Consider the following 24,985-nt stretch of genomic DNA (forward strand, 5'->3'; position numbering starts at 1 on the left):
ACAAACAATAGAAATACCCAAAATTTCTTCAAAGAAATAGAAATACAAACAAACAATCTCTTTGGTTTGCAAGCTTTGAATCTTGGATTGACGAACAGGTCACAGATCTGGATACCCTTTTTAGCTTTCTGCTAATTAGAATCAATGTCGCACACAATCAATTAGGGGCACATTGCACCCTTGATGATCTATTTCACCCCTAAAGATCTAGTTTTCCCTTGATAGATCTCCGAACGTTTTCTTGGTATCCAGGTTTGTAACCTATTTGTCAATCTAAGTTTCAAAGTTTGCAAATAAAAGAGGTATCTTCAACCAATTAGATATTCTTGAAAAAGCTTTGGGTATTTCTATTTTTTCTAATGGATAGAAGATACTAGCAACTCCTAAGGGGGAATGATTTTTAGGGTGGTTGTTTCTTTATTTCTCAAGGGAAAATTATCGTTGAGACCACATAAATGGCTAGTGAGAATGTGGTCCAAGTAATCACAAACAATGCAAAAAATATAAGGGTGTGGGTACTTTTATTGAGGGCTAATATGACCGCATTTTTTGCAAACCATGTATTTACACTCCCTCAACTTGCTGATTCAATAAATTGGCACATAAATAAATTGGGTGAAATGAATATACCAAGAAGGGAGGAGATCTAGATGTTTGTAACTAACCACCAAATATCACAATTAATATTCAAATCTTTCTCAAAATTGGAGTTGTTGAAGGTAAACTATAATTACTAGATTTAATTCAATAAATTTTATGTTATGCTCAATTATCGAATTGTATACAAATTTCTTTATACATATTGACACATTGTTAATAACTTAGGTCAATGTGACCCGATTTGCATCTCACACTATTGTTATGAGACAACTTCTCAAGGTGCAAGATGCATTGAATCAAATGGTTATTTCCAACTAATGGGGTGTATGAAAGGCTTCACATTTAGAGGGGCCCTAAAAGGTCAACACATTGGCTTTGGATGACAATTGGTGGGCTTTTGTGCAATGTGTATTGAATTTCACCAAGCCTATCATGACTACAATCCAATTTGTTGATATAGATGCACCTTGTTTGGAGTAGGTCTATGATGGCATGGACACAATAGTAGAGAATATAAATATTGCAATATAAACACGAGAATGGCTTTAAAATGTAAAATCTTATGAGTGGAAACAATAATTCATCATCATTGGGAAAGGACGACTACCCATTACATCTTGCATATGCCCTATCTCCTACGTATTATAGCATTGAACAGCTTACTATGTCAAATAGAGTAGCGCCATATGCAGATGAATAAATAGATAATGGGTGCTAAAAAAATAACGTAGAATTTGACTTATTTGCCTCGTGAATAAAACATAGTCAAATTGCTATTAAAAGTAATACAACATGGAAGCTACACATGGCGGTACCTCTATGGCCAACCACTTGAGTATTTAAAACCTCTTAAAATCGAGATCTCACTTTTTGTTCATTTTTATTATTTTTTATGACTCATGCTCAACAATTTAGTACTAAACATTCTTTAATTCCTTTTGCATTTTTATTTTTTTATTTTGTGAGCACTATCTAGGTGCAAGTCCTTCTGTCGTTGAATGGAAGTAGAATACATACTCTTTTATGCACTGAGTGAGCATAACCAATTAGGCTAAAAAAGAGATGGAGACTTGATTGTTCATTGCAACTCATGTCTTTTGTCACATAAGGATCCAATACACAAAGATGTGCAACAAAGCTTCGGTATTTAACCCTTAGAGTGTGCCAACTTGGATTGAAATATCAATGATCTTACTAGACTCGCTACAAATTATGACGATGATTACATCCAAAGATGGTGCAACTTGTGCAAGTGGAACTGTTTTGAGCTTAAATGATCTTGAACTTGCAGAAGCTAAAAATGAGAAGTTTATTTTTAAATCTTTATGATTCTGATTACTAAATCTTGATTAATGAACATTGCATCATTGATTGCATTTTAATTTTGTGATTGTAATGATTTTCTGATTTTCATTGGAATTGTGAACATAGACATATATATGATATGCCTTATTTGAATATTTGTGAATTATCAATTGGCATTTAATATTTATCTTGATCAATAAATTATCATACTATCCACACACCACCACCACTTTTTCAGATATAATCTCCACAAACACACTAAACTCAGCCTGTGTTAACTCATAGCTCTTCAGAAAATGATTGATTGCATCGCATGGTTTAAAAGATCAGTTTTACATACCATGATTTTAGGGCTGAGGAATTCAAGTGAATAGCAAAAAATTCATCTTGGGGAAGACCCTAAGAACAATCAGGCAAACTCGAGGAAGGTACAGAATAAACAGAATTAACAGTTAACTGAGAGACAATGTGTATTGTTCTGCATGTAGACGTCCTCGTACATGAATATAAACCATTTATGAATATAAACCATTTAGCTACAAAATAAGAGGCAAAATAATAATAAATTCTCTGGCCAAAAATGCATCTGAATACAGTTGATTCATCACAAGACGGATGATATAGATTAAGTGCTGCAATCCACATTTGTTACAATTATGCACTTGTGTCCTCTGAAATATATTTTCAGGGAAATTAAAGGCCCTATGATATGAAAATTGGAATCATCACCAAAAAAATAATGAACTGAAACCAACCACGAGCTAATCGCAATTGAAAGTACCATCTACCGACAAAGACATGCATTACATGCTCACCAAATATCTTACCAAACTGGTAAAATAGACATTAATAAAAACTCACATTAAAAGGTATTTCAGCACACATACTTTCTGCTATATTTGAAACAATGTCACAAACTACCAAAAAGGTGGACTGTTATTCAAATTTTATAGAAGATTGGAAATTACTGCTCCAATATTGTCAATAATCCTCTCCCTGCACATCCAGTTATATACTCTCTTAAACTCGTTCACTCCATTCATTAAACAAACACACACTTCGAGAAATGTATCATTTGTTATTTAATAATTTATCGAACCAGACCATACAAATTTCAAACAATAGACTAAAACTAAGAACTTTTCTACATACAATAAAATCTACTGCTAGTAACTTGCTGCACAGAACCATAAGATCAGATCCAGCATCCTACAATTGGTTAAAATGGTTTTGTTCCCCCTCTCCTCTCAATTATTCTTATCAGCAGCTTCTGTTCACTTTCTTGCTGTTGTCAATGCATGAGAAATTCACAGCTCATAAGTTAAATTAAATTGCAATTTGCTTTATTGCATCAACTGTCAAAAAACACTATCCACACAGAAATGGCAAATTATTAGCCCATTTTATTCCTCCACTGCTTACAATAGCATATAACAATAACTAATATCATAACAGAACATGTGATATTACGAGAATAGCAAATGATGAATCCAATCTCAATATACTGCTTACACGAGTAATAAAGTTACTAACTACTAAATCAATTTAAAAACTGTTAGCTAACTTCTAACAATTTTTTTGCACTCTTCACTAGGCTTATCACCTACAACATGCATGCACTTAAATGTAAACATGCATGCATGTAGAGTAGGCTTCTTTTGATGATAGACACTTTATTGAGATACTGCAATGGCTAGCAATGACTTAGTCTCTAATTAAACAATCACCATTTTTTGCCCAATCCCCGACATACAAAGAATATCTCACCTGAATCATTTTTGTTTGATGCAATACATTCTGAAAGTGGAATGGCTGCATAGAAAACTAGTCTCAACCTTTAGGAACAAATGAACTTTTAACAAAAATATAGCAGTTTCCAAACCTTTGATGGAAATTCAAGTTGTAGCAAGAATAGCTAATATCTGTGCTCCTAAATTAAACAATAAAATGTTACATGCAGCTGAAAAATTAATCATATAAACAGCACATATAGATAGTCAAAGTGGAAACTAATGTTTGAGAACACCTTTAAAAATGTGGTCTTTCTGTAACATGAAAATATTTCCTAAAAGGCATAAAATGATTCTAATTTTAAATCGACCAAAACAATTAGTCCAATTTCTGATATTTCATAATATAGATTTGGAAAGCAAATACATGGACTAAATTGCAATCGGCAGGTAATCATTGATACTTTTAAAAAATGCTCCCTCCTTTCTTATTCCTTTTTCTCATTTTGTACAAATTATTCAATTTTATATTCTCGAGTACACAACCTGAGGTGCTGAAAGTAGTCACTGTGGGTTTTCACCTTGCAGTTGATTAGTCTTATAAATTACTTGGTGCCACAGTCATAATCAGCACACGGAGGGGTCCATAGTGAGACATATGGTACAACAATTTACTCAATAGCAGCTAGCAGTCTATTATGATCTTCTCTCTAATCTCCTCTCATGTGATCTTTTCTCCTCAGCTTCTTTTCTCTTTTGTTGCCTGCAGTCAAAAAATTCAACTTGAACTCAATAGTATTTCAGAAATGTGAACTAATAAAATTGTAAATGACCTACAACAAACACGTAACAAATTTCTTGCATTCTTGCATTAAGGCGTATTGAACTTCAGGTAACAAAAGCAAGAATACGGTCCTCCTGAATGAGTAACCCCATGCGCCTATGCAGCTGCTTAAGTGCACCATTTGTTTAAATTTAAGCAGCTTAAGTTTCAGAGCAAATATAAAAATTGTGGGAAAAGAACAATTGAGAAACTTTCCCCCTTTTATAGAGAAGCTACTGTTTATGAATTGAAAATAGGCTGCAGAAAAAAAGGGGCACTGGAAATAAGCAGGAACCACACATAGAGAAAAACCTCAGATGCTCCATAGGTTTCTTTCCCTCCAAGAATTAACTACAAAAATATTATTAATAATATTCATTTGTATTTAAAAATTAGTAGGAAACTGCATATTTTTAAATTGACCACTTTGAATTAAGTAATGGACATAACTTCTATTCATGGGGCCACTATTAATACTATTCATTTGTATGTAGAAATACGCAGAAAAATGCATATTTTTAAGATGACAGCTTTAAATTAAGCAGCAAAACTAAATATTCTAGCCAAAAAAAGCTGAGAAGCTGCAAGAAAACCTGCCCCAAGCAAACAGCTCATGAATCAATTATATTCCTCCTTGAGCATCCTTCACCATTGTTTTCTGATTAGTGCATTCAATTTGATTAAAAAAGGTTTTCACTTTTAGCATAATCATCAATACCATGCCCAATCAGCACAGGAAATTTTTGTTTATCCTAGCAATAACTAATAAGCAAGCTATCATAATTATAAGGATAAACATGAAATAGCAGTATTAGCTGAGAACCAGCTATGTCCGTTGTCTAGTATAACCAGCCAACCTATTACAAATGTATCCACCAAAAGTCTGCATACCCAACAAATTCACAGAAATCCTTAGAAATGAAGAAACAACGTACGCAAATGCAGTGTAACCAGCTCCAGCATTAGCAGAAGTTAACAAAGCAGCATGTGCACTTGCAGCAGCCATTGCATCTTGTGCTGCAGGAGGTAAAGGATTCTTCCTATCACCATCAACCTGCATTAGAAATAAAATTGAGTGAAGAGCCCATTCCACACAACCTACTTATCCATGATAGCAAACTGTTTCAAAATCACTAATGCCATATAACATATATACCTTGTCCCACTTGCTTTTCTTGTTCTGCTTATTATCTATCTTCGTATTGTCAATAGGCAATGTAGTAGTCTGCATTGATACATGCGTGCTGGCAGCCATCACACCAGCAGTAGCCACTAGTAAAATTTAAAAATAATAAAAAATTAGAACTCATTACCAGTCAAGAAATTAATGATTTGTTAAGAAAACCAACAATTACATTAGAATGCTCTAATTGAAAAGCTTTTGGTAAATGCTTGGTTTAACAATTTGTTTGTGAATGATCAACAAAAACCTTCTTTTAAATTCATTCCTCACAAGCAGAAAACAGAGGCATGCAAGGAACTGGAACATACATTTCTGACCACCAAGAACTTGTACAGCTGGCTTTGGTACTGGTTGTACAGATGCAGGCTGCACTCCCCCATGAACAAAATCTACTCTTTGACTCTTCTTCTTTTCTTGCTCTCTTCTTTCTAATTCACGCTTCAGCTCCAAAGCTTGCAAAAAAGAAGATATTAATTGTCAGAATCACAACATTGATGCCTTAAACAATTAACTTTGTTCTTTAATCCTAAGATACTGGATTCACACCTCCTGCCTGTACATCTGGATTCGGATTCATTTGGGCACTGATGCAGAGGGGGGATGTGATGGCCTGATTTCCAGGATTGAATTTAATGATAAATAATAAACAAATAAAAATTAATTAATTATTTAATTAACAAATAAAAATGATGATATAATATAACCTGTTATCAAATTTAATACATAATAATTATATATTATTAATATATCATTTATCAGTAGTTAGCAATATATAACAATGCATTATCGGCAATATATAAATATATTAGATATTATGATAATTATACTATTGTAAACCTAAAATATACAAGTAAATTCGATACAACATATAATTATATTATCATAATATAAATTGGAATATATTATTAAACATACACCAAATATTATTATATTAATATATATTTATTAAACCTGAAATCCACATAACATATTTTATAATTAAAACAAATTGTAAGCACATTAAATTTAAACAAATGTGACTTGCAGCACATTCGAGACGAACAGTCATCACCTTTTGGAAGGTTGTTTTTCACTTCTCACACCAGTATAAAAGGCGCCATCAATCAGGAACAGCAAAGTGCAGAGATAACATACAAGGAACACTCAGCAAAAGGAATAAGAGAAGAATACAGCTTATGGCAAAAACAGATCGAACACCAAATCAGCATATTTTCCTTGGTCCAGTGAACAGTGCCCAGCCAACGTTTTCATACACAGTCAGCATCAACTTAAAATTCCAATCACAAACAATATACATAATCCACTCAGCAAATCTGTGTTACAACATTCATGTGTGGTTACGGTCAGCCAGTTAGCAATCCAAAAGATAAACTCTGCCGGCAAAAGTTAAAAACCTTAATTCGATTTATATAAGAACTTAATAGCAAATATATTGAAGAATTTGCATAGGTGTATACATAGCATTCATTAAGAGCAAGGCTTGGTTTCCTCTACTATAATTTCTCATGGATCTAGTTGAACTCATAGGCACCAACCAAGTAAGAGACTCCAATCTCTTCTTCTTGGGGCACCAACCCCCAACATAAGTTTCGACCTTCTGGAAATTGCTACTGGAACAAATGATGGAAAATTTGTTCTATTCCCCTCTTCTCATAACGTAAATGCACTTTACATCACCACATATGCTTGCATATTCTCTCCACATACATGTCCTTAATAAGTCTCTCACACTCATTCCAATATGCTTCATTATTGGCTCATCACATAATCTTTATTCACTTCATTAATATTCATTCAATAAGACTCTTCCTCATTGATTAATTTGCACACACACACACAGAAATATATTCTATTTACTTCATTTATGTACTTTGTATCATACTTCAACATGGGCATTTATCCTTTTTCTAAAACCAGCTTGTAAACTGTCCCATTCTGAATCTCAATGACATTGCATTTTATTCCAAGAGGAAATATGAACTAAATCTGCTTTGCTTTTTTTTCTCTTAATTCGTATAATCAAGGGCCTCTTCATGAAAGGAGGCAAACTCTTTATATCGTCTATGTGAAAAGGTTCATACCATTTCATAAACTAATCACTGCTTTTACAACATAATCACTGCTCCTTGTAACATATTAGTTATTTCAATCACTGCGTTTAATCCTCATTATTGCTGCCTTACAAAGTTACTCTTTATATTCATATAGGATTGCTGGATCTTCAACAAGTCTTTATTTTAATTACTTTCCTTCTATTGTACGTGATTCCTTATAGTTGATTCTTTTTGTAATTTCTTTCATGCTATATGCTATTTGCTTATAATTGATTTTTCCTTTATTTAGTTTCATGTGGCTTGTCTAAGTCAACTTCACCTCGACTTCAACCTAGCAGCTCACTCCTCTACTTTTCATGGCCTGTGATGATGTAATATTTGGAGTATATGCAATGGCACAAAGATAGTCATTGTTAAGTTCCACATGACAACCACAAAATATAGCATGCTCCATGATCATTTGTAGCAACAACTAAACTGCCACAGAATTGTGCTCTGAATTTCTTCACTGACACGATGTCCACAAATTTCATCAATAAATATGATGTGTGGTTGGTGATCTCGTGCATAACCAAACATTTTGCTAATCAACCTTGCACTTCCACCAATATACTTATGACCATGCTCTCACCTTGAACAATGTTAATTCAGTTGTCTTCTATGTCTGACCACAACCCTACAAGAATGTGTAATCGCTTGATTTGATACACAACTTAAACTTGACTTCACTTCTAGTCTGTATGGATCTTTTCAATTTCTTACACATCGATGACAATCTTTATTTTCTCACCTTTGACATCAATGACAACATTTCCAACAAAATCTTTTGGTGAGCACTACAAGTGTTACAGTATCTTTAACTGTAGTCATTGCAAGTCTTTGAGCTGTGCTGTCCTTGGTTCAGTAGAAAAATCTCCATTGATTCATTGTCTCATTACTGCAGGGAATGAGAAAGAAAAGGGAGGTGACAAGAGAGGGTTAAGAGCGTCCAAAATGAATACAGCATGAATGAAAACTCTTTTTACAATTCTTTTAAAGTTAACTGAATTTTGAGACCTTGTGAACTAAGCATGACACCATGGAACCCTTCTTGTGTCTTAGTAGCTTGCCCTATCTCTTTTAGTGTTTTTCCTTTCTCCTATGTTATTCATTTAATTTCTATTTTATTTTTTTCCATATGCTTTTCAATTCAACTAAGCATCTTTCGCCTGTAGTGTGAGAACTGTGAACTCGATATGCAAACAACTAAATGCTTTACATGTCCCACAATTATAAGCATGATATGCCCCATATCAAATTTCACAATTTTACCATCATGCACTCACAAGTCTCCAATGTTTCAGTTAACTTTGGGTAATTTGCAGTGATTTGCAGAAGCAAGGTCTGCAATAATCATCAAAATGTGATGTCGCACGACGGTAAGCATGGCATTCATAATATTTGTGTTTACTTTCAAGCCTCAGTGCTGCAAGAAACCAACATACAATGCACCACATTTTATGAAATAGTTTAGAGTGAATTTTCCCATTTTCAAAAGGAGAGGTGCATGATAAATGTAAACAAGATTGTGAATAATGGATGATCTAGAAATCATCAAGCATTTATTCATAGTTACCAAAAGACCCGTCTCCTACCCCCTTAGGCACGTCTCAAAGACCTCCAGTGTTGGAGATGCAACTCCAAAACTGGAGACATCCCCATAAACGCCCTAATGCACAGGGTTCTTCTGGTTGTCGGCTCCCATTTTCTCCAAAGTCCCCAAACCAGAAATTGCAATCTCCTGCCTGAAAACACAGTGCATAAGGTGTTATAGGATACTCTATTTCTTATCCTCTATCATAAACCTTGCAAAATCAATCAATGATAATTATAGCCAGTATAGTCTTTTGATCAATCTGCTTGATTGCCTCCCTAGAAAAACTTGTCACTAATTTACAATCAACAATTATTGACTTTCCTTGTAGTATCGTGATTTGCTAATCATTGTTCTTTAAAAAAGGCCAACAAAATGGTAAAAGAGATCTTTGCATAACATCAATTCGACTGTTCGAAATAATGGAAGCCACTGCGCATCTCCAGCGTTCCCAAATATCTTATAAGGACACATACATGCAAACCTTCTCCACTCTTAGAAGAACAGTACAAAATTTCTCATAACCATGCATGACATATCCTTTGGCATGTGTATCAGCATCAAACTATCAAATAATTTGAATTCTATGTAATCATAATCTAATATGAATTATATATTGTGAGTTTATTAAACTTTGACTCTTCGACACAATGACAATTTACATTTGTGTATTTAAACTTTAATCTTTAAATTTACCACTATTCTTGTTTTCAAAGTTCCATATCATGAAATTTTCTAGAAGTTATTAAATTATATTAACAAAAATTGGCATCTTCAAGTACCCTTGTATCCTACTTTGAAAGTTGGTCATGATGGAGCCTTGAAATTTTTGCAAATTATAGCCTCCATTCAAAACATTTTATCTGGTCATTCACTGAATCCAATTGGATAAGAAAATGTGAACAGATATGTACAAGATATAAATCTGAACTGTACAGCAACATACAGATTGTAATAGAATTTATATAAAGTACACGTGTCCCAAGATTGATGATGGATGAATTCATCAGGATGATAACAGTATTTACAGATTTACCTCAAAGAGGCTGTCAGCAATTTTAATTCCAGTGTATTCCTGTGTAGTTGTATCTTTGCAATCAGAATTTTGGAATCGGGCAGTAGATGTAACCAGCGATCATCTTGAAGTGGATCATTCTGAGCAAAAGGTGTAATATGATCAGAGGCACCTCCAGAATCTTGTCTGTGGATTGTAAGCATGATTATGTCCATTACTATTCAAAGGAGAAATGGTGGCATGTGTTTGCGTGTATATGTTCACATGCATCATCTTAAAGTGATCATACCTTGACTCACGCAATTGTGTATAAAACATCACATGTACTCAATGGTCGCAGTTAATGGATGAAGAAAGGCTGCATTTATATTCTATTTGAGATATCTGATGATAGAAGAAAACTATTCTGGGAGGAAGCACTGGGAATTTTATAACAGATTTAAATCTTGTTCAATACTAATTTATTTTTTATTTTTGGTTGTAGGTGCGGAGAGGAGAGGATCTGTGCATGTGAAAATCCCAGTATGCTCGATAATGGAGACTTTTGTACCTGTATCTCACAAGGTGATAAGATATATGATGATGCAATGATCAAATGATAGTGTGCACCGAGTGAAATTTTATTGAAACGGCAAACACAACGTACTCAGCATTTACGATTCCACCCAGAATTGCATATGACTGGAGTATCACCGTGGTAGAGAGCGCGTGCATGAGGAAGACTTTTCAGAGTTTTGTGGCATAATTCCAGCCCTGCCAGATGCGGTCATTGAAATTGTTCAATATATTTGGAGATATTCACTGGAGGAGAGGGGATGCATCTGATTCCTTGCAGACATGTCCATGAAAAATAAATAGTTCGGGAGGATGTTTGTCGGCATCGGCATTATTCTTTCTTTATGTTTCTTTATAATCCAGTCTATAACTGGTTGTTATACAAAGTCTATGTTTTGAATAACTACTCAACAATGTTTAGAAGGAAGTTGTTGATTAGTTTTCTGTTATGAAGCGGTGCATTGTTTTGGGAAGAACATAGCACCTCTTCATTGTTTATAAATATAGAGTGTAAAATCAAACAAAAGACACCACTCATATTATACAAAAACTCTCTGCATATTCCTGAAGCATATATGTTATTACTGGGCATAAATTCTGATATTGTTTGAGATCAAGTTGTGTTGAGTGGAGCATCAGCATCTGAGTTTCTTCGATACAATTTTTTTTACAGTATAATCAGTAAGATTTTTATTTGCTTTAGAGTTAAAATACTATATAGTTCATCCTTTATGATCATCTTTCATTTTCTATAAATAATTTGTTATTAGGATAAGTGGATCAAATCGTTTGTTGCTATTTGAACCCAATAAATACAAATATTGTGCAATATTGTGATCGTTTCCTTATTTGTACCTATTTTGTCACTATAAGGGTTAAAACATCATAGACTAGTTCAAATATGCATAAATACGAGTGATTTGTCGCATCTTGATAATTAATTTTTTTATAGATTTAATATACATAATATCATAGAGTTGTATGTGAAAATGTATAGTTTTGACTCTATCGCCCTTTTGAATTTCGGCACTGGTCATTAGCTTGCTCATAACTCAATCTATATGCTGGCAATAATCTAGTCTCTTTCCTTTAAGGGTTTGATACCTATGTGTTTTAATAATTCACTTTTGATCTGATTTCAGCATTAACAAGTTTATTAAAGTAATCATATTTTCGAAGATTAATACTCACTATAGGCAATCTAGAAGTTTCCTAAACCTATTGCCATTTCAGGAAACTATCTTTGCATTAAATTTATCTGCTATAAGCATCTTGGATCTAAGGTTGTTATCTAGGATCAGGTGCACCCGCCTTGGTTTTCACCTTGGTTTTGCACAGCCAAAAGCACAGGGAACTTGGACCACACTATTTAGTTCCATCAAGATGGCCATAACCTATTGGATATCCCAGCATTGAACAGGCAAGGCTCGTAGGATTCCAATCTGCAGTTTTGGGAACCAACAAGTCATACCGTCTGTAGAGTCTTCTAGAGTTCAATTATGATCATCTTGCTAGCCTTTAGTTTTATTCCTAAATTATAGAGGAAATTTAATGGGGATAAGAATTTACTATAGAAAAAAAATTATGCATTATGAATTATTAAAAAGGGGTCAACTTAAGTTATGTCTTAAGTCTTTCTTAGGCCATGGGGGTGAATTATTAAATGTGAGACGAAGATTATTTTTTGCCTTAACTTGCTAAATATAAGAATTGGAAGAAGAATGCTGATTGCTTATTGGAGGCCCTGTAAAGAGGTTTGATGGGTAATAATTATTCATTGTTTTGGTAATCAAATTTCTTCTTTGCAAACTTTTCTAAGGAAAATACCTCTCAGGATGCAAGCCCTGTGAAGTATCTCTTCTAGACGCAAACCCAGAAGATTCAGTGGTAGTCGCAGTGCCCAAAAGGCCCATACCCACAAATTACAGTTGAAGTAATATTCTTATGGAAAATGTCATGTGGTAAGGGCATAGGGCTGTATCTGAAGCAATCTAAAGAAAAAGGGGACAGTTAAAGCCTCCAATCATGGACTGCAACCTCACTCCAGCTCTAGGTAATTAAATTGGGGCACTTAGGAAAAAGAAAATCGCAGCCTATAATGGTCAAGTATATGTGCAGCCAGCTTGGGTACTACAATCAACTAATGCAATACTATGGTTAAAGGTCTAATGGCTTTGAAATCTAGGATGTAGCATCAAACCAATTCAATGTATTTTCCAACAGCTGTGAACAATACAAAATTTGTTCTATCAGATCCTTCCCAGTTTTATACTATAAATGGGTCCTTGCAAATAAAAAAATTCTCAATAATTTGGTGTAAAGTTCAAATTTCCACATTGTGTAGCACTTTGGTCTTATAAGAGACAAATTTAAAAAATTTATATATTTCCTTTAAGAAATCAGCAGTTAGAATATTTTAGTGGTATCAGAGTTGGTGATCTTGCCAAGTTGTTAGAGTTTTGCAGCTGCATGTGTGTAGGATGTTATTGAATGGTGATTTGATAAATACCAATATGATTGTATGTGGGTTTGAGAGCGGTTTAGAATATTTTTGTTGTATCAGAGTTGGTGATCTTGCCAAATTGTTAGAGTTTTGCAGCTGCATGTGTCAGATATTATTGCATGGTGATTTGATGAATACCCAAATGATTGTATGTGGGTTTGAGAGCAGTTTATGAAGAGGACTACCATCGCATGTTATTTTCGAGCAGTACTGGTTTAGTGGATTTGCATTGTGCATGCCAGCTTGTTAAATACCTAGATGATTGCATGATACTTTTGATAAGTTCGTTAAAGTGGGTTATTGAAAGTCGGCCTGAATTGACTCTATGCACCATAGCGAGGTAGGACCACATAGATATTACACGAAAAGCAAAGGCAAGACAGCAGGAAGGAGGAGCTGAAATTAACTCAACCGAAACAGAGATAGGTGAAAGAAGAGGTTAAAGCCTGCCTACCATTGAACAGACTCCAATGTTGTTAGATCAGCCAGCATATCTGATTGACTTCTTCACCCTGTATTTTTGCCTAACAAACTGAAGAAGGGGAGACACACATTACGAATGATGTTATGGTTGCCTATGATGAATACAGAGTTCTTCCACCTGATGTAAGACAATTAATGAATCCAAATCAGTTTACAAATCAGCAGAAAGACAAGGCTAGATACCGTATGGAAAGGCAAGACAGGAGACTTAGAGGGCAAGTTAGGCAAAGCACTCAAGCAACGGAATATAGGGATGACTTAAACAAGTTTTCCTACCAACTTTTGATGGAAGCAGAAAGTTAGCAACCAGGTCATGGGTACATGCTACATAGATACATTCTTAGCTCTCAAACCCATGAAAGAAGATAAGGCTATATGGTTCGCTTTGAAGCACCTGGAGGGATTGGCATATGACTAGTGGCACCACGGATTAGTATCCCAAGATCATGCCATGATACGCTCCTATGAAGAATTTGTTAAAAAGTTGATTACTCGTTTTGAACCAAAAAATATTGAAATTATTACAAGGAATTGGCTCAAGTGAAACAAGCGGAACACGTGCAATCATACATTAATGAGTTCCAAAAGATTTTAGGTATAGTTCCAAATATGTAACAAAGGAGAGTCGCGGTGCTTTTTGTAGAAGGGTTGAGTAGCAGACTAAAGGGATTGATCAAAACTCATAGGCCTACTACACTAGATGATGTCATTGGGTTAGCTTTTGATCTTGATGTCACACTTTCCTATCCACACAAGAACTTCAAGAATTAGAAATTACATGATGAATCAGATGGGAAGGCTCCTAATCAGCCCAACATCACATCTTCTAAGGTAGAAAGAGTCAACAATGATTTAAGAAGAAACCTTTGTTTTTATTGCAAAGAATTGTGCGAATCAGGACATGGGTGTCTTGATAAGTCTAAGGCATATCTCATTGAGGTGATTTCTAATGTGCACAGCAATGAGTATAGTGAGCATGACGACAAGAAAGAAGGTACCCTTGTGTCCCTAACACGTGAGACTAGAGATCATTTTGTCATAATAAAAGGGACTGTTAAAGGATAGGGAGTTGTGCGCACGGTGGACAGCAGTGCCACACAACTATATTGATGAGTGCTTTGTAGTCAAGGAAGAACTACAAGCAGAGGACTTTTCTAGATTCAATGTCATGTTGATGGATGAATCCTAAATCAATTGCACAAGAAAAATACCATAGTTGGGCATACAATTATTTGATTATATATATGTGCCTGGCATTGGTGGGACCAAAATAGTATTGGGAGAACCAAGGTTGAAATCCTTTGGATGACGCATCCAAGATTTCAATAGCATGGAACTAGAGTTTACTCATAGAGGTTAATAAATTGCATTGAAGGCTACCAAAAATGATAAGCCAAGTGTATACAAGCCTACCATGATGATGAAAATACCATTAGGAGCATGGGATTATATCAGATTATCTCAATTATGACAGCAATAACTGATCTCCTTATACCCTTGATACAGCAGCCAAGGTACATTGTGATAACAGAGATAAAACATCTTCAAGTGATGATATTTCATGCTTAACAGTGGGATTTGATGGAGGTATACATTCAGACAATTCATTGGTAGAGAATTGCACCATCATTTGATAACTGATTTTATGGATATTCATGTGAGATCATACATGAGCATTGTTCTTCATGGAGAAAAGTCTATAAATGTTATTATTAGCTTGCAGCTGAGTAGTGATGTATGGGGTGATGGTTTGAAGAGATATTGCTTCTTCATCCTGTCTGACAAATTTAACATTTTGGTATGGGATCCAGGTATTGATTTGTTGGATGCATTGTCACACATGCTCCCTACTTTTTTGCTTCGCTGTTTGGGTATTTATATCAAAGTGGAGCAGTGTATTGTTTAGTGTTTTCTTGGGGGCAAGCATTCCCCAAAGGGAGGACTGTAATGTCCCTTATTTCTTAGTGTTCAATTAATGGTCATCTTGCTACCTTTTACTTTTATTCCCAATGGTTAGGAAAAATTTAATAAGGGAATAAGATGACAATTTAAAAAAAGGGACGAATAAACTATGGTTGTTGTTAATAAGAATTTAATTATTCATTGGCAAGTATTCAAAAGGGGGCCAACTTAAGTTATGACTTTAGACTTTCCTAGGCCATAGGGAGGTGAATTATTGAATGCAAGGCATATATTATTATTTACATAAGTTGCTAAGTAAAAGAATTAGAATAAAGACGATGATTTTTTGGAGGCTCTATAAAGAGGTTCAATGGGGTATCATTATTCACTCTTTCGGGAATCAAGTTTCTTCTATACAAGCTTTTCTAAGGAAACTACCTCTCAAGATGTAAACCCCTGTGAAGCATCTCTTGTAGATGGAAACCCAAAAGATTCAGTGGTAGTCACAGTGAAAATAAGGTCCAGATTTATAGTTGAAGTAATATTATTATGGCACATGTCATGTGGTAAGTGTGTAGGCCTGTATCTAAAGCAATCTAAAGCAAACAACAAGAGTTAAAGGCTTCAATCACTGGTTGAAACCTCATGCTAGCTCCAAATAATTAAATTGTAGCACCTATTGCAAAGTAATTGGAAAATATTTGCTTGATATTAATAGTGATCAAGAGATCAACTTATACAAGAGACCGAATGATGTTTCCTTAAGAAATAATTGTAAAGAATAGAAACATTCTAAAACAAAAAACTAAATTTTAGAAACATTATAATATTTACAGGAGATTACAATAGATAACCATTAGATACTAAACAGAGATAATAGAAACTATCTATATCGTAATACCCTCCCTTAATGGTAAATCTATCCGTAGCATGACGCTGTCAAAAGGTGTAAAAGGCAAAATCTGTCTACTCAATGTGCTCCACAGTGTTCGTTGTGGGCTGGGAATCAGGTTGCTTAGATTAAGACCAGCTTGAGTAGGTAAAGTTGTTCCCAGAACCGCCTTATCGCTGTCACAATATTCAAAGATGGTTAGCATCCACTATTTCCACATGCCATAGTTGCAACTGTTGAACTTCTGATTTCCCTCTAGCAAAATATTAGTTAGAGATGCCATAGCCCTTTTTCCAGTAGAAGAGCGTGAAAATCTTTGAAGGCACGTACTTTGAGGCAAAGACAGAAGACACAAAAAAAATGAAGAGGTACCTAGAAGAGAACGTGAAAAACCCAAGATGAATATCTTCTCGAATTTTAGATCTGCTAGCTCAAAATGATGCATAAAAATGGATGCACCTAAAAAATCAAACAACCAAGATGAGCTCTCGAAAAACCCACCAAGAATATGTAAAAATATTTCAAATTTGGTACTAAAAAATTAGGGTTTAGAACAAATCAGCCTTGGCTACAAAAAAGCTTAGAAAAATGGTGGATTTCCAAAGAAAATTGTAGAATCTGGCAGTGAATAAACAGCTACTGATTGTAAAAAACCTATATGCCTCCAAATAGGCAAAAAAGACCCTTTTTTTTGAAGAATGGAAAAAAGGGCCACAAAATAGACGCACAATTTTCAAAGAATTTTGGATGCGGGTGGCATAAAAATCCAAGCATGAGTTGCCAAGAAATGGCACCCAATAGACCTCCACGTGAACAGCAAAGAATAACCCTTGATTTTCAGAGGATTTAGTCATGCTAGTTGCAAATAGAAGGCCGCGAGTTTGCAGACCGGCAAAAATTGCCGGAGTTAAAAACAAAATGGCACGATTTTTTTGGCAAAAAACTCTAGTCAAACCAAAGGTTTTGGAAGAAAATATGCATGAAAATAATTTCGAAAATAAAAGGCAAATAATTTCAACCAAGAAATTATAATTATTTTCGAAAAAATTTAGAGCACTGGCACTGATACCATATTACTAAGTAATTGGTAAATATTTGCTTGATATTAACAATGATCAAGAGATCAATTTATACAAGAGATTGAACGATGTTTCCTTAAGAAACAATCGTAAAGAATACAAACATTCTATTCTAAAAACAGAAAACTAAAAATTAGAAACATTCTAATATTTACAAGAGATTACAATAGATAACCATTACATACTAAATAGAGATAATAGAAACTATCTATTATTGTAATAGCACCTAGGGAAAGAATCAAGGCCCATAACAGTCAAGTATGTATGTGGATGCCCTGGGTTCTATGATCAATTCATGCAATCCTATTTTTAAAGGTATAATGACTTTGAAATCTGGTATGTAACATTATACAAATTCAGTGGTTTTTTCAACAACTATGAACATTAAAAAAATTAGAAGCTTTGTTAGATCTTTCCCAATTTTATATAGTGTCACACAAGTCCTAGGGGACTAGGTGACAGGGGGGACAACGGGGTGGATTTTTGCAACAAGAGGCAAGGTTGACCAATGTAGGGATGGTAGGTGGATGGCGACAAAAGGGTGGCGAGGGAGTGGTGTCATATATACTATACATATAGTACTTGAAATGCTAGCTATGACATGATTATAGTTTAAAACAGTATAAGAAGTAGAATACTAAATAGCAAACTTGCAAATACCAAATAACAAATAATTGAACAAGGAACAATGGAACATGGCATATTGAATTAGTAATTGGAAATTAGAATACTAAAATTATAAAATTGTTGAAATGACGAACAAATATTCCAATTATATCAAAAATACTTGTATCATAAAGATGATTACAATGAGTAGCACGATAAACTTGTAAAAAACCTCAAAATGTGGTGAAGGGAGGCCACTAATCACGCCTTAAGTAAATCTCCTCATCACTGGAACTGATGGACTACTTGCAATCAAGATCCACCTAACAAACACCAATCAACCCTTCATCTGAAGTTGTAAGATCCTCATCCTCATCAATCTATGTTGGCTCCTATGGCTCTACATCCCATTGTGTTTTGAGCTCTCCTTGTGCATGCATATGTTGCAATCAATGATATGCAAGGCACTATGAACAAGCACTAGCTTCTCCAATCTCCTAGAGGTAAATTCGTCCCCCTTAAGAGAGTGGACGAAGCTATAAGTAGACCAATTCCTCTCTCCAATTGAAGAACTAGAAACCTAAGATAGTAGACGAATGGCTAGTTTGGTAAACTTTTCTCTTGATACTCCATGACATTTCCACTACAAAATCAGGTCCTCCTGTGCCATATTTTTTATATCCATCATTGTCGCTTTTCAATAACCTTTAAAAGTGGTAAATTTTATCCACTCAATGCGAACCTAGCTAGCCCATCAAACATCCTATCAATGCATCTAAAGGATTTTGCCTTCACCTCATCATCCTCAAGTAGTGTAACTCTACCAACCGTAGACATGTACCACTTTGGAATCAATACATAAGCAGCCATAAGCAAGGGAGTGTTCAGTTTGTCCCAAGTTTGCTAAATGATTCGCCTAATGTGTTATTCTAAAATGCTAAGGTGGGGTCCTCTCACATAATAGCCCTTATCTAGTCAAGGATAGAATCAATGCACTCATACACGTCTCCAAGGTTTGGTGCATCCCCATAGCCATATCTAGTCACATGGGAAACCAGAGTAATAATAGAGATAATGTATTTTGCATCACTCTAAAATTGATCACTCTTCACTATCTCCTTCACCCTCTTCCCTTGCTTTGTCTTTGCCTCAGCCCGCGGATTACACTCATTCGTCATAGGCATGAGTTGTAAAGGAAGCATTCTCTCCAAGAGAATGTAATAAGATGCATTTGGTCTCATCCAATTTCAAGAACTCCTTTGTGTAGGTCCTAAAGAGTGCATGTGAAGTGTGGTGGTTGCAGATAAACATTTGCACATCTATCACATCATTGACCACTCCTCTAATCTGGTCAATCTACCCCATGTCCTTTAGTGCATTGTTTATCGCATGCATACAATGGAGTCCACCAAATATGTTTGCAGATTCTATCACTATTTGGACCTCATTTGGTTACCCAATCTCTTCAATAGCCTTCTTGAGGACCTCAAACTGAAAATCAACATCATTGTGATGCCCTAAGTCATCAACTACCTTGAAAAGGCATGGACCCTCTAAATATGTAATAATAAATGGAAAAAATTGCCTAGTGGCGAGTTTTTGCCAAATTTTTGACCATGGCAAATATTTCAAAGAAAAAATGGCCAAAAAAATGTCTAGTTTTTGTGGAAAACTTGACCACATGGGAAATCCAGAGTTTAAACAGCAAAAACGACACAATTTGGGTTTAGTTTTTATTTGTAACAGTTGTGCTTGGCAGTGAGGGAAGAAAGGAGGCTTCCATGCCCCTGCTATGTAATTATAATTGATTGGAAGCGGATTCAAGTGGATACAAAGCGACTTTTCAACTAATTTTCACAAAAAAATTACAGTCTCGAATCGGTATGTTGAGTTTGTTTCTATATTTTTTTAAATATTCTATTCTTTTTTCTTTTACATCTAAATGAATACAATATCATTCCTAAGTAGTTAAAAATGATTTTGAATCATTAGAACAAGATTCAACACTATTTTTGAAAAGTTTTGTTGAATCTTTCACTATTTTTCTAAAAAATATCTAGTTTATTTTAAATATCAAGCCCTAGTAGTTTGTTTAGTTTTTTTTTTTTACTTTGAATGATATCTAAAATCATTGAAACTAATTTAAATAGTTCATTAACTTTGTTTAATTATTTAACTAAAATATTTATTGTTTTTTTAATTTTTGTGTAGGGCAAAAGTTAACCATTAATTCAGGATGGCAAATTCACAAGACAATTGGCGACTAAAACTATTCCCTTCTGGATTAATACGCACCCATCCTAAAAATGTCATAAAAATACTAAAGATAAGGCATGGAGGTATGCCTATGAAGCATTGAACGAGCCTCAGAAGGTGATTTACATGAAATGTAAGTAATTTTCGGAGGCATAAACTGCCTCAAATACCACTTTAATGGCATTAACAAGCATAATACTAAGAAATGTGACAAAACCACTGAAGAGACAAAAAGATTTGTTAATGTCTTACTTACAGCCATGGAAGAGAAAATTTTGAAAAGGGAGAGGGGAAGATTGGTTATGAGTGCAGCCATAGTTGAATATCGAGGTACTCCAATTGAAATTGAAGAAGAAGAAGCAACACTTGAGAGCATAGTGGGCTCTCACCATGCCTCGTATATCCGCAAACTGACCACCTCCTCTTTTACCACTAATGCTTCCTCTATTAGAGTGTTTGCTTCATCACCATCTAGGACAAAGCCTATAGGTAGTTATTTTGTGCCAAAGAACACACTTGGAGCACAACCATCATTAGAGGCCACTAGATGGAACAAGGAGCCACATGAGGAAACAGACATTGCATGTGCTGATTTTTGGTATTTCAACAACATCGCATTGCATGTGATTGAGGGTCCCTATTGGCTAAATTTGGTGACTGCAATGAAAATTTAGGGAAAAGGGTATAAGGCCCCTTCTTGCAAGGATTTGGGTCGAAGGTTAGTAAATTACTGAATAGTCCACTTGAACTCATATTTAAATTTTAACTATTATTTTCTTGTTTATTATCAAAACAATATTCTAAGACTTAATTTCACTTATGTTTGAAGGTAGCTCGTAAACGGAGTTAATGGGACAAGAACAATGGTAGAGGAACTCAAAAAGAATGGGCAAAATATGGCTGCACCATTCTTTCTAATGGGTGAATAGATGGAAAAAACTACACCATTATTAATTTTTTGGTTGCTTGCAAGGATAATGTGGTGTTCTTGAAATCAGTCAATGCCTCCAGTAGAGTGAAAAATGCATCAACATAAGCATTAATGTTGGAGAACATTATCATGGAGGTGGGAGTACAAACTGTGGTGCAAATCATCACAAATAATGTAACAACATATGTCGTGAATTCTCCAAGATAGGCACCCCACTCTTTTTTGGACACCTATAGCACAAGTCCTTGACCACCTTTTCGAGGACAGGAAGATTTCATTGGGTGATTCCACTTGTAGAAGATGGAAAGTGGATCACAAAATATATCCAATGTCACAAGGTTCACAATAATCTTCTTGATGTTGCAAAGCATTATTGGTGGATTGACTTCTTTGAAGCAAATGTTTGCAAGTCAACCATGGCTAGACTCGCCTTATTTAAAGAAAACTAAAGAAAAGGTTGTCGCGAGGAGAGTCTTTGACACCCGTTTTGCAAATAGGGTTACAGGGATTGTGAAGGTTACTTCAAAACTTGAATTTCTAATTATTCTTGATTCAAGTCTCAACTAATCTTTTTGTAATTTAGTAATATTTGTTTTTCAATTGTAGGTGTCTAAGCCCCTTGATTAAGTTTTGGCATGGTATTATTAGAAAGGCTAGGGTTGTTGTTGAACCAAAAGATCGACCTGTTAATGCCCGATACAACCAATAGTCTTATAGAACCACAGGAAGCAGTTAAGCCATGTCGCAAATCCTGTGAGAGATGCTGGCTCACTGCCAACAATCCCCCTCCCAACATCACTCACCGTGGCTTGCAGGATTCGAACCTGTGACCAAGCTCTGATACCAATTGCTAGAAAGGCCAGGGTTGTCGTTGCACCAAAAGCTCGACCTGTTAATGCCCGATACAACCAATAGTCTTATAGAACAATAGGAGGCAGTTAAGTCATGTCGTGAATCCTGCAATAGACACTGGCCCACTGCCAACAACTAGATGGGGACCAAACCCCAATGGGGTATCTCTATGAGGTCATGAATAGGGTAAACAAGTCTATAAAAAATAGTGTAACACCAACATTGGGGGGCCTCAGGACTAGAAAAAAAGGCCTCAATTTGGGGATAACGTAGGGCTTCTGGGGGGAGGGGTGTTGCATACTATACATACAGGACATGAAATGCTAGCTATGAAATGATGTTTTAGTACAACATGCTAAATTGAAATACTTGTACATAGAAAAATTGCAATACGACCCAGAACCATTGAACATTCAACATAGTAACATAGTACATACTACATACCCAATAGTAACATTCATATATCAAGATTCAAATAGAAAAAAAAATTATCAGCAAAAGGGATTTATATTAGTTCTATCAAACATTAATTACATCATAATAATAAAGATGATTACAATTAGTAGCATCATGCATTATTGGAATCATGATCAATATAAAAATGAATACAAAATCGTGTCAAAATGACAAAATGTAGAGATGGGAAGCCTCTAATCATGCCCCAAGCCAAAGTACTCATCATTGGAACTATTCAACTCCTCACACTCTAGTTCCACAAAAGGAATATCAACAAACCCTACATCTTTTTTTGATGCAATCGCATCCTCGTCAATATAAGACAGATCCTCTAGCTCTACATCCCGTCGTGTTGGTAGGCTCTCTTTGTGCAAGTGTGTCTTGCGATCTACAATATGCAAAAGACACTATTTATAACAAGCTTCTCCCCTCTCTTAGAGGTAAGTTTGTTCCTCTCAGCCCTCGGTTTGGATGATTCTTATTTAGATCCTAGTGGAGAGGTCATGGAGGACCTCATTGTATGCATTCAGAGGATGATACCTAAGGTTGATGAGAGAGACCTTGTTGTGGCATGTTGATGTGAGCTTTGTTTGAGGGTCAAGATCAATTTAAGATCAAGGGTCGAGATTTAACCCCACAAACCCTTATTAGCGTTGCCAAATTTACATCCAATTACAAGAAGGCACCAAATCATGGGCCAATAAGAAAATCACATAACTTTTTCCAACCAATGAGAAGACTGGACACATCGCATGATGTGATTGCATGTGCTTAGCACAAATTTTCTAATTGGAAGAGAAGCAATTGCCAAATCATCATCCTTATCTTGTAGACTTATGTAATCCTTTAATGGAAAGAAAATATCTCTTGCCAAATAAGTAGGAGATATTTTTCCACAGCAAGTCAAATTGTGATATTGCTATCAGGATTCAACTGTGTAGTTTTTGAGTCAAACTCATTGACCAATGTTTCATGAGTAGTGGTTCACACCAACCCATCTCTCATGAGAATAAATTGAACTCTTAGCACTCATTAAATCTTGGTGATGCTCACAGAGGCTAAGCACCAAGGCTTCCTGGAAGGTCTCCCATCCCAGTACTACTCCAGCTTGAGTGCACTTAACTACGAAGTTTCCTCCATGGTTCAAGCACTTAACTACAAAGTTTCCTCCATGGTTAAACCCACCCTGCTTGCAACCCCATTTTTTTTTATGAAACAGGTCCAAAGCCTTCTGAAGCCACTCAAGAAGAATATTCAACAAGCCAAAAATAAATAAATTAAAATGTATGCAAATTGCCTTAGGATCAATAGAACATTTTAGGTTGGGGACAGTGATTGTGAGATTACAACCAAACAAACAATTGAGGTCGGGCAAAAAGTGTTTGTTAGGTTACAACCAAACAAACAATATCTTTTGAAGGTAAGTGGGTTTCAAAAACTTGTGTTTTTGTTTCCTTACAAAATTTTGAGAAGTGTTTGTAGAGTTGACTATGAGTTGGAGATGTTGAGAAAAGTAAGATTCGTAATATGTTCCATGTATGTCAACTACAAGAGGCACTTGGAAAACATATCGTACCTTCATATGAGTTATATGATATAATCAATTTATGAAGAGAAGGCAAGCTAATTTCAATTCTCAAAGTAGTCACTTACATGAGGGAAAGCAAGCTGAAAAATATCTCAATTCTTGAATCATGATAGCAATATCACAATTTGACTTGTGGAAAAATATCTCCTACTTATCAATTGATGCGCTTAAGGGGCTTTCTAGTGAATAGTTCATAAGGCACAACATTTGGTGAAGGTTTGCAAATGGGGTTGTAAGAAAAGTGGGTATAACCATGGAGGAAACTCCTTAGTTAAGCAAGATCGAGCTGGAGTAGTACTGGGATGGGTGACCTCTTGGAAAGTCCCAGTGCTTCACCTCTATGAGCACCTAGATCCGATGAGTGCTAAGTGTTTCATTTATTCTCATGAGAGATGGGTTCATGTGAACCACTACTCATGAAACATTAGTCAATGAATTTGACTCAAAAACTACACACTTGAATCCTAATAGCAATATCACAATATCTCTTCGATAGTCAAAATTTCTAACTTTGATTAACTCTTCTAAAAATTGATTCT

General features: G+C 35.2%; 1 protein-coding gene across 2 annotated transcripts in view; it reads right to left on the reverse strand.

The window, feature by feature from the left end:
- Positions 1 to 4,092: 4,092 nt before the first annotated feature.
- Positions 4,093 to 24,985, reverse strand: part of LOC149538153 (transcriptional regulator family protein) — an 88,606-nt gene continuing 67,713 nt past the window's right edge. For both annotated transcript variants that reach the window (XM_089799543.1, XM_089799542.1), the window contains exons 5-8: positions 5,950 to 6,093; positions 5,615 to 5,730; positions 5,394 to 5,512; positions 4,093 to 4,398 (exon numbers count right to left, since the gene is read on the reverse strand). In XM_089799543.1, the coding sequence (XP_089655669.1) occupies positions 4,332 to 4,398; positions 5,394 to 5,512; positions 5,615 to 5,730; positions 5,950 to 6,093 (446 nt within the window). In that variant the 3' untranslated portion in view covers positions 4,093 to 4,331. The remainder of the gene's footprint in view (positions 4,399 to 5,393; positions 5,513 to 5,614; positions 5,731 to 5,949; positions 6,094 to 24,985) is intronic.

The sequence above is a fragment of the Cupressus sempervirens genome, chromosome 9 (assembly GCF_028749045.1).
Source record: "Cupressus sempervirens isolate cs-2001-9-10 chromosome 9, ASM2874904v1, whole genome shotgun sequence".
In the NCBI taxonomy this organism is placed as follows: domain Eukaryota; kingdom Viridiplantae; phylum Streptophyta; class Pinopsida; order Cupressales; family Cupressaceae; genus Cupressus; species Cupressus sempervirens.